Source organism: Eretmochelys imbricata, chromosome 23, assembly GCF_965152235.1.
Source record: "Eretmochelys imbricata isolate rEreImb1 chromosome 23, rEreImb1.hap1, whole genome shotgun sequence".
NCBI lineage: Eukaryota > Metazoa > Chordata > Testudines > Cheloniidae > Eretmochelys > Eretmochelys imbricata.
Window position 1 is genome coordinate 5,690,596 of NC_135594.1, and position 10,412 is coordinate 5,701,007.

At 60.2% G+C, this 10,412-nt stretch overlaps 1 protein-coding gene across 3 annotated transcripts; it reads right to left on the minus strand.

Moving 5' to 3' along the window:
• Nucleotides 1–410: 410 nt before the first annotated feature.
• Nucleotides 411–9,043, minus strand: DMWD (DM1 locus, WD repeat containing). 3 transcript variants are annotated; one of them, XR_013348634.1, is made up of 4 exons: nucleotides 7,823–9,043; nucleotides 5,661–6,926; nucleotides 4,127–4,265; nucleotides 411–2,166 (listed from the first exon to the last, which is right to left on the minus strand). XR_013348634.1 is itself a non-coding variant. In XM_077840238.1 (3 exons), the coding sequence occupies exons 2-3, from the start codon at nucleotides 6,822–6,824 to the stop codon at nucleotides 2,119–2,121; spliced, it is 1,212 nt and encodes a 403-aa protein (XP_077696364.1). In that variant the 5' UTR covers nucleotides 6,825–6,926; nucleotides 7,823–9,043; the 3' UTR covers nucleotides 411–2,118. The 3 variants fall into 3 exon arrangements, 2 of the variants coding, with proteins under 2 accessions (XP_077696364.1, XP_077696365.1); XM_077840238.1 differs by lacking the exon at nucleotides 4,127–4,265; XM_077840239.1 differs by lacking the exons at nucleotides 411–2,166; nucleotides 4,127–4,265 and adding an exon at nucleotides 4,361–4,889.
• Between the last annotated feature and the right edge of the window lie 1,369 nt (nucleotides 9,044–10,412).

Genomic DNA, 10,412 nt, shown 5'->3' on the forward strand with positions numbered 1-10,412 from the left:
GATCTTGGTCACTGTGTGTCTGGGCCACGCCCGGCCCCCTGATCTCGGTCACTGCGTGTCTGGGCCATGCCTGGCCCGAGGGGCCCCAATCTCAGTGACTGTGTGTCTGGGCCGCACGCGGCATGACGGGGCCCCGACATCGGTCACTGTGTGTCTGGGCAGAGCCAGGTACACAGGGGCCCTGAGCCTGGTTGGCACCTGGCTTATAAAGACACACAGTGAATTATTATAAGTAGCGAGGTGGTCAGATGGCACCGGCCTTCCCCACCTTGGTACCAAGAGAGGAGCTGGGGCTGCGCATAGTACGGCTGGCAGGAGCAGCCCTGTCTTTGCCCTATGCTGGCGTCGCCCCATGGGCAGCGCAGAGCCCAACTGGAGGCGCAGACAGAGTGGAGGCATGGGGGCAGGGGTGTGAAAATCGTTTCTTTAGTATAAATAAGAACTTGCAGATCCGCAGCTCCATAACTTAGACATTCAGCCACAAGGGGAACAGACGGCAGAGAGGTACCCAATCCCTGCGGGCCCTGCCCCCCATGCAGGGGTGGACAAGGGGTGTGGGCTGCTGGGGGGCATCCAGTGGGCAGGCGCCCTCGGGCCAGCAGTAGTAGGGCGACGTGGTGCCTGCACAGAGCCCCAGAGGGCTGCTTGCAGGGGAGTGGGCTAGAGGGCACAGGTGAGTGGCCATGGGGCAGGGGATACCAAGGCTAATACTGTTCTTTGTGCGGACCGGGCTCTCCCTGTGCCCACGCTGGGTGTACAGCAAGGCTGGGCTCTCCCCCATCCCAGCAGGCAGGGGAACGAGCAGGGGCAAGCACAAGTCAAGCCGGAGGGATGCACGTTGTGTTCTGGTCAGCTCCCAGGGGGACCCAGGGTCGCCTGCTCCAGAGGTGGAGAGTTCCCCGGGCCTGGACCAGCGAAAGGTGCATGTCCTCCAGCCTTCCCGCAGGGCGGGAGGCAGCGGCAGTCGCTCAGGCAGCTGGGGCCAAGTGCCACCCAGCATCCCCCCCCCCCATGATTCTACATGAGCCCAGGGTGGCTGTTCCCAGGGAGAGGGGCTCAGAGGAGCACAGGGGCAGCTGTGTCCAACCCCAGCTGGAGCTGGCGGCCCAGGCTTTAAGAGGCGGAAGGGGTAGTCACTGTGGCCAGCTGCAGGAAGAAGGGGCCGGTAGCCAGGCAGTGCTGTGAGCACCCACAGCTCCAGGGAGGCCGGGGAGAGCCAAGGTGCATGGCAGTGCCCTTGCCCCTGGGGAGTGGGGGGTCTGACGAGGCCAGCTCCCAGCTCTGCCCAGGCACAGAGCAGATGGCCAGAGCGGGTACAATGCAGGACATTGGCACAGCAGCCTGGGAGTTTCTCTTTGGGGGTCGCTCCCACAGAGGGGAGGGGGAGGCATTTGCCAAACTGTCACCCTCTGGGCACCTTTCCACTCAGCCCTGCCATCTCTGGGGCCGGGGATCAGTAGTAACAGCGGGCACAGAGGCCCTGCAGGGCAAGGACAGAGACAGGCAGGCCCCCCCTCAGCTCGACCATGAGAGCGACTGCTGGCTCAGGACGAAGCCCAGCCTGCCTGCAAGGGATCTGGGACAGCAGCAGGTGGTGCCGGGGATGCCGGCGGTAGCTTGTGCCCATGTGGGGGCAGGGTGCCAGGTCTCCGGCTGCCTCCAGGACTGCGTATGCTCCAGGGTGGTTGTCTCTTGGCAGAGGAAGTGCAGGTAGTGCCAACCTGTAGGGGCCCTTCTGGCCACTCCAGTGTGTTCTGGGGAAACTGAGGCAGCAGAAAGCCCCCCCTCAGCACCCCTGGGCAGCTCCAGCGCTCCAGGCTGTTGTGCAAAGTGAGGGCTCTGGGGAGACCGGCTCTGCTCCCATCACTCCAGGGCTGAAGTTCCACAAAGCTTTAAACAGGGGCCATTAATACGTTAAGGGACAGGGTGGCCCAGGCCAGTGGAGGGGCCTGTGCACTGTAGACGGGTATCTATATATTAAACCTCTGTTAGCGGCTCACCACCACGGGAAGCGTCTGTCCACGCAGCGTCAATTAGTGTTAAATAACGAGGGCCCGGAGTCTGGGCGGTGCCAGGCGGCCAAGCTGGCACCAAGTGGGGGGGCAGGCGGTCCCTGGGTTATACCACAGTGCCACTGGGCGAGCTGCCGTTCTGAGAGGGGAGGTTCTGAAAGGGAAGGGGGAGATGGTTAGAACCAGGGGGTGGGGGATACACACACCACACAATAACAGACAGGGACAAGAGGCTGCAACGGGGCAAACCGGGCCCCACAAGTCAGAAGACTTTGCACCTCCCCAGTCCCAGGACCCCAGGCTGATGCCCCGTCGCCAGGGCCTGAAACACAGGCACCAACCAGGGCCCAGCCCGGCAAAGGGATCGCGGTACCAAACTCCACCTGAACCAACAGAAACTAGGCACCAAACCACGCTGGAGGATCTGGGCCCCACCTCTTCGGTTCCCTTTGCAGCAGCCGGAGCCAGAAGGGGCCGGTCCCTGCACCTGATTTCTGGCCTACGAGAGCAGATGTCTGCCAGCCCAGCCCATCACAGACCTGCTCCCGTTCCCCCCACCCTCTAACCTGGGGGCAGTGGCCAGGTGCAGAGCTTTGCCTGGGTACTACGTTTTTTCCAGCCGTGAGCTCTTTGGGACAGGGAGTCTCTCCCCCTGCACACCCCCACCCCCCACTCTCTGTCTGCACGGCGCCTGGCACAACATGCCCACCCCCGCAAACACAACAACAATCCACCTCAAAGTGCTTTACGAAGGAGGTCAGTGTCATTAGCCCCACTGCACAGGTGGGGAAACTGAGGCACAGGAAGGGGAAATATCTTGCCCAAGGGCACCCAGCAGCGAAGCCCAGAGCCCCCACCCAGGGGCGTATCCACTGAAGGCGGTGGGGGCCGTGCAGGCGGCAGAACCTCCGTTGGTGGAGACAGGTGAGATCGAGAGAATCCCCTGCTCCCCTCGCCGAGCCCCGGAGCAGCTGTCAGGGCTGGTGACAGGGATCAAATCCCATTGCTTGCCTTTGTTCGTGAGCCCATCTGGAGTCCCAGCACGTTGGGGGGGGGGGGGGGGGGGCGGCGCACGGCACTACGGGGTGCAGGGCTGGATGGAAACTGCCTTCCAGAGGCTAAGCTCTTCTGCTGAAGAAGCCCCCACTCCGGTCCCAGACACCATAAAGCCACTGGAATCACCTCTACCGGGGAGGCAGTGGACATGCCAGCCGCTGGGACATCTGGGTGAAATCAGGGCTGAGTTGGCAGCTGTGAAGCCCTTGTTGTATCGGCAGGACAGGGCTCACCATCCCCTCCCCCACCCCCCATCCTGTTAAAGGGGCTTGGCCCCCCAGGCTGCCCTGTGCACCCAAAGCTTTCTAGCCGCAGGCTCCCATTGGGGCAAGATCCGGGGAGAAGCCAACGACCCTGCAGCACAGAGGGGCCAGGTGGCTCCAGAGAGAAGCAGCTGCAGCCCATGGGATTCCAAGCACTAATGAGAGTCCACCCGACCCCGACCCCCCCCCCCCCCCGCCTGCCTGATTCAGAGCCAGCGACCGTCTCTGGGACACAGGGTGCCTGGCTCCGACAGGGGTCCCAAGCCTCAGGCTGGGGGACGACAAGGAGCGAGTTAAAGAACTTCAAGAGGGGCAGCTGAGGGGCCAGGTGCCCCTGGGATCACGCAACCCCGATGCCCTCACTGACAGCAGGCAGAGCCGGGGCACACAGGCAGGTCCTGCCGGGTTTTAAGCACATCACTCACCAGTCCTGTTTCCCGGCAAAGTCAGTGACAGGCCAGCAGCCTGGCGTGTTAACCCTTTGCCTGCAGGCTACAACCACCATGGAGATGGGTGGAAAGGGGCACCCCCCCACACACTAGTGACAGGACCCAGCCCCGTCTGGGCCAGAGGGGAACACGCTGCACTAGGGCCAACATGCAGCAGGGCCTCACTTCCACACGACTTGAGCTAGTGGGGCTCACGCCCAGCACCGCGGAGGTTGCAGCTCCAGCGGTGGTTTGGGCCGGCCAGGAGGTCGGGAGGGCCTGAGTCTCTGCCAGAGCTGCAACCTCCCCAGGGCGCGAACGTCAGCCCGGGCTGGGAGGCTCGCTGCCAGCTGCAGTCCAGACGTACCCAAAGGCACCCCCCCATTTGGTCTCTGCTTCTCTGCCACGCACGGGACCGGGCTGGTTCTGGACTAGCCGCGTCTCGGGGTCGCTCCTGAAATCGGCTGCAGGGGGCAGCGAGGATGGTTTGTCTCAGGCCCGACAGCCTGAGAAGCAAGAGAAGGCAAATTGCACGGATCATCTCAGAGCAAGCAGCACAAAGTGTGTGTGTGGTGGTGGGGGGGGGGGGGGGAGCTGGAAGATGAGTCAGTGTGAGCAGCTGGGCGTTCCTGCCACAGAACCGCTGGGGGTGGCTGTGTCAGCGGTGGGGGGGGCACTGTAGGTATCCCCGATTTCACACCTCTGTGCTCCCAGGCACCAGTTAAAGGGTGGGGGGGAAGGTGGAAGACACGCCACCCCAACTGCGGAGACAGGGAAGGGCAAAGTTAACCCCAAGTGCTCAGAAACCTGCCCCCACAAATCACGAGATTAGCTTCAACCTCCGGAGATGTTTTTAAAATAACGGTGGGGGGGGGGAGGGGGCGTTCGTTAGCCTCCTGGTGTCTGAGCCTTTTGGGGTCCCCTGTTGGAGTAACTTTCGACAGAGGATCTCAAAGCAGGTGGCAGCCAGCAATTGCTGGACACCTCCCGCAATGCTTCTGAGGCAGGGCCGCGTTGCCGTTCCAGAACAGAGTCAATCCGGAGGCCGATGAAGTGATTTGCCCCCAGGGCTGAAAACCAAACCAGCGAGTCAGCGGCAGAGACAGGAATCACCTGGGCCAGCAGCATCCCTACAGCAAAGGCGGACTCTTGTTAACAGCTGATTTTTCTAAGAGCTCTAAAATCCACTTGCTCACTCAGACTGTCTGGAAGATGGCTGGGCCCCATTCAGGGGACGTGCCCAACAGAATCCCCTGGACGAAGGCCCAGGGGAGCAGCATCCGGAGTGGTCTGTGCAGCGTAGGCAAGTCCAACCCCGGCGTAGCTGGTGGTCGTAAGCCAGCCCTATTCCCCTAGTGAGGACACGCTCAGACAGCTTCCTACTGTCCCATGTGCAGCGTCCCCACATCACTGCGTACCGTCGGGAAGGGCAGAGTGGCGTGGTGGCCCTCTCGCAGAGAGCAGAGTTAGAGCTGGGGGGCTGAGCTGGCCCGTTTGCAGGGTTTACCTCGATGCACTTGACCTTCTGCAGCAGTCAGCCTCACTCTGGGTTAAAAAGTTTTGGGGCAGTGAATAGAAGCTAGAGCCTGTTCCAATAGTCAGTCCCCACTCCCCTCCCAGAGCCAGGAATGGACCCCAGAGGTCCTGACACCACTTTGCACTAGACCCCACTCCCTAATTTCTTAGCTGCTGTCGCAAATGCCCCCCTGAGTACAACAGCCTTTCCCACTTCCCTCCCCTCTCCTCAGAGCACTGCCCCTGTGTGGTCCCCCTGCCAGGAACCAATCCCCACATGCTGCAGGGCTCCACGAGCACCAGAGGAGAAGCAGAAGCCTTGGCCGCTCTGGGATCAGTACGTGCAGGCCTCCCCGTTCCCAGGGCAGCCCTGCAGCTGTACTTACGGCTTTCCCAGGCCTGGCCCAGGTGCAGATGAGCCCCTCCTGGCAGGCGGTGATGATGCAGTCCTCCAGGAAGAGCAGCACCGTCAGCCGCTCGTGGGCAATCTTCTTGCAGACCAGGGGCTCCAGCAGGGGCACCTCGTGGATGCGGGGGCAGAGGGCCGTGCCCAAGACCTTGGCCGTGTCCAGCTTGCTCCGGGGCGCCCCGCTGATCTTGTCGTTGCTCTTACTGATGTTGCCCAGGCTGTGATACCGCTTGTGCTCCTTCTCGGCGTTCTTGTCCCGGCGCTCCTGCAGGGTGAGCGTGGCGAACTTGCCGATGCTGAAGGGCACGGCGCTGTCCGCCACCTGGTTCTTGGCGGCGCTGGTAACGGCCGGGTGGGGCAGGCTGTTGGAGCGCGAGAGCGAGCGGGGCAGGATGGACCCCCCGCTGCTGACCCCCGGCTCCCCAGCCAGGTTGCTCCCGCCGCTCACCGAGGAGGGGATGCCAGAGCTGAAGGTGTTTGTGAGAGTCCGGGCCCGGGAGAGCGGGGGGTGGGGGTACAGCACGTCCTCCGTCAGGTCCCACAAGCAGAACTGAGTGTCCTGGCCGGCCGAGCCGAAGCGGTAGGTCACCGAGGGGGAGCTCTTGGTGCTGTGCTTGGAGAGGCGGGACAGGGTGCTGCTAGTCCGCACCCGGCCAAAGTGGGCCGGCTCCTGGGGCTCCTCGTCGCTGCCGCTTAGCTCCGGCGGTTCCTCCTCCTCCACGCTGCTGGTGTAGGGGTCGAAGGCCACCGCGTTGACCCAGGACTTGTGCCCGTGCCCCCTGGCGATGACCCGGCCCTCGGCAAAGGACCAGACGGTCACCAGGTCGTCTTCGCCGCCAGTGACGATGTAGCGCCCGTCAGGGCTCCAGCAGACGCACAGCAGCCCCCCAAAGTAGCTCTTCATCATGCCCTGCAGCAGCATGGAGTCGAAGTGGAAGACGCGGAGGCAGCCGTCCTGGCTGACGCAGGCCAGGTAGCGGCCGTCGGGTGAGAAGGCGAACTCGTTGAGGGCCCCCTCGCCCACCGCCCACTTCACCAGTGGGTTGCGGGCGCTTTTGCTCTTGCAGGCGTAGACGGCGAAGCCCTCGCCCTGCTTGAGGAGGGTGTACTGGGGTGAGGCGGAGCCGCACGGGTGCTCCATGTTGTACAGGTACAGGTGCCCACTGGCGTGGGAGGCCAGGAAGAGGCCCTCTGTCTCCGGGATCCACTTCAGGTAGGTCACCTTCGTCTTGTCGATGAGCCGCTGGGGCAATGTGAAACAGAGAGCAGGTATCAGACTGAGGTGACCTTCCCTAGGGGGAGCCCCCCAGGGCGGAGAGGGGAATTCAGGTTAGGGGCCTGTCCAGTCCTCGGCCATTCCACTGGGGCTGGTTGGGACAGTAGCTTGTGATGTGGCCTGCTGGGCCCTAGACTGAGAACTCCCCAACTCGTTGCATACAGACCAAGGGACAGATGGCAACTGCATCCCAAACTGGGCTGGACCTGAACCAGAAACCTCCAGGCTGAAGGGCCTGTATCCCGTTCCCATCCCTCTGCTTCACCATTAACCCTTTCCCGTGCAAACCGCAGCCTCGTTTGAAAACCCCTGCAGCTAAACAAGAAACTTGCCAGCTACAGCAGGAAGCCTTTAGCAGGCCCAGGCTGCAGCAGGGGAGTGTTTTGCTAGCTGAGAGTCAGGCACAACCCCCACAGCAAAGTACATCACCCACACAAACAAGAGCAGCTGTGAAGTCCCCCTCTGGTTGCTGTTGCTACCAGGGTTATTTCAGGTAACGGACAGAACGTTAACGACCTCAGAAGACAATTTATAATGACAGGCTCCCCTTGAGCGCCCAGTGACCCCTAGAAACACACAGGGCTCAGTAACCAATCAGAGGGAAGAGAACTGCCTAACAGAGCCTCCCGCAAACTCTGGCCCAGCCTGACCCTGCTTAGCTTGTGAAATGTGAAGTGATGCCAGGAGCATGGGAAATCTTGCACTGCTCTCTAGCGGCCAGTCTGGGGACCAGCACAGCTGGGCTCTGAACAGGAAGGTGGCGAGTTACAAGACCCATAATGGCAGCAGGGCTCAGGAGGCTGGATGAAATCCTGCCCAGGCTAAGGAGGGAGCAAAAGGCTCGTTAGCAGCGGGGATCTCACCTCCTCATTAAACAACTTGCTGGTGTCCTTCTTGATGAGATCCAGGTACTGAACCTGGCCAGCAGAGAAGCCCACCAGCAGTGAGATGCTGTCAGTGGTGGCTGTGAACTGGTTGAAGTCGTGGCAGGTGGGCTGAGTGCCTTTGTAGATGCGCTTGTCAATGGGCTTGTTCAGATCGAGGGACTGGAATTCAACAACACCAGGAGGGGTGAGAAGCCGCTGGCTTTGAAAGAGGAAATGTCAGTTACATCCCCCCCCCGTAAACCTACACACTTTGCAGGATTGGATCTAGAGCCAGGACCCTCAAGCAGGGGTTCAGGGCCACCTGGGGCCGCTAGCAGATTTTAAGGGATCCACCAAGCAGGGCCAGCATTAGACTCACTGGGTCCCAGGACACAAAGCTGAAGCCCCGGGCTCTGAGCCCCGCCACCTGAAGCCTCAGCAACTTAGCTTCACGTGGCTCCCGTTTGCTACCCCCTAATGCCGTCCCTGCCTTTTATATGCAGAAAAAGTTGTTGTGGCCCAGGTGGGCCGTGGAGTTTTTATGGCATGGTGGGAGGTGCTGGCAGGAACAGGGGATTATCGCTGCTGCTCCTGTTCAGGGTAGGATCCCCAAGGCAAGCAACTGAACTCAATAACTGTTCAGGACAGCGAATCCCCTCCCTCCTGCCGCGCCCTGCTGCCAAGGGTCTCAGAGTATGGACAGACATCGGTTACGGAGGCCCAGCCCCTTCCTCCCGGGACAGTACCATCCCGCTGACTTTACAGATGGGGAAATTCAGGCAAAGAAGGGAAGTGATTTTTCTGTGTCAAGAAGTGACAGAGCCAGTAACAGAACCCAGAAATCCCAACTCTCAGCCCCTTCCTGCTCTAACCACAAGACCCCTCTCCCCCCCCAGAGCTTGGGGATGGAACCCAGGAATCCCAATTCTCAGCTCCTTCCTGCTCTAAGCACTAGACCCCTCTTTCCTGCCCAAGCCTGACCATTTTTGACGTGACTGTGACAGGGATTACAACCGGCTGTGCCTGACTAATACACGTCCCCTCTTTTTCTTTTTGCGGATACAGACTAACACGGCTGCTACTCTGAAACTTATTTTAAGGCTTAAGCAGCCAACTGTTCACTGTAAGCAGCAATTGCTCTCACACCATTTCGATGTGCATCTCCAGTGATGCGATCACATTGCAGTAAAGATTTGAACAGTTTCCTAACTGCTTACACAACCCCTAGAGAGAACCCCCAATTACATCTAACCCCCAGAAGGCTTCTCCACAACACCCCCCGCCACCCTCTTCATCCCACACAAGATGCCAAACAAGCCTTTTAAAGAAGGCTAAAACTTTCCCCTTTCAAGTGGCTCCGCTTTCCCTGCCCCTCCCCGGGGAGGATGGAGAGAGAACTGGCACAGCAAGGGCTCTGATGTGGAAGAGTGCCAGCCGTGTAAGTGTTAGTCTCCACACAGCCTCCCTTAGTTGCCCTAGTGACAGATCAAGAGTGCTCCCAATTTCAGCTAAGATGCTAAGTTCAGGTGTACAGTCATCTTATCCATCTGAAGCACCATGCTCACCCACGGTCCTGTATGCGCAGCTGGAGTCAGCCCCTTAACACACGCTGGAAACACACACAAGGATGCTGCATCATTAAATATACTTTGATTGGTCAGGCTCAGTAACTGATACCATAGTTTGGCCCCAACTGCCAAGATCTCTCTGGAAATGGGCCCAGACCCCTCACATCTCCAACAACCTTACGGTCAACTAAAAGCTCAGAGATCTAAAGTCAGCATCCTCCTCCCAGGGTTGTACATCTCAATTGCTGCTGTACAAATATTTGCACTGGAGTGTATGTCAGAGAAGTGGCAGTAGAAAGACTCACGGCAACAACATCTCTGTTGCTAAATCTTGTGGAAATGGGGGACTGCAGAGTAGCAAAGCGGCACCCAGCACCAGCACAGAATTCGGCAGGGGTTGATTGCGTAGCTTGTTTGTGCAGCTGTTTGAAAGCAACAGCACAGGGCGGATGCCCAAAGTGAACAGGACAGACGCCTGTCGCTGCCACCTTTGGCCTTCACTGGAGCTAAACAGCTCACTCTCTCCTAAACTCTTACTGCCTGCACGCCTCTCAGCGCACGAACACTGGGGCCTCCAAGCACCCCCTCAGCGGAGGCTCTTCCCTCTGTCTGGAATCCAACCCCACACGCTCCCCTGCAGGAGCTTAACCCCCTCCCCTTCCCGGGGAAGGACCCCCACACACTCCCCAGCCCCCCTCAGGATTCCTGGTTCCATCCCTCTCCTCCTTCTCAGGGGTTTCTCTTCCCTCCAGCCTCAGGCTCCCCCTCTCCCTTCCTCTGCAACCACCCAGATTCCCTCTTCACTTTGGGGGTCCCTGCAGCTCTTGCTTCTGGAGGGAACCTTCTCCCTTCCCTGGGGATTTGCTGATTCCAGCTCCCCCCCGGCCCTAAAAACCAACTCCTTCCTCTCTCCCCATTATCAACGTGCTCGCCTCAGGCCCCCTCGATCCCCCCACAACTTGACTGCACCCCATGACCTAATTGCTCCCCCAATCCTTGTACCAGCTTCCCGCCCCCCC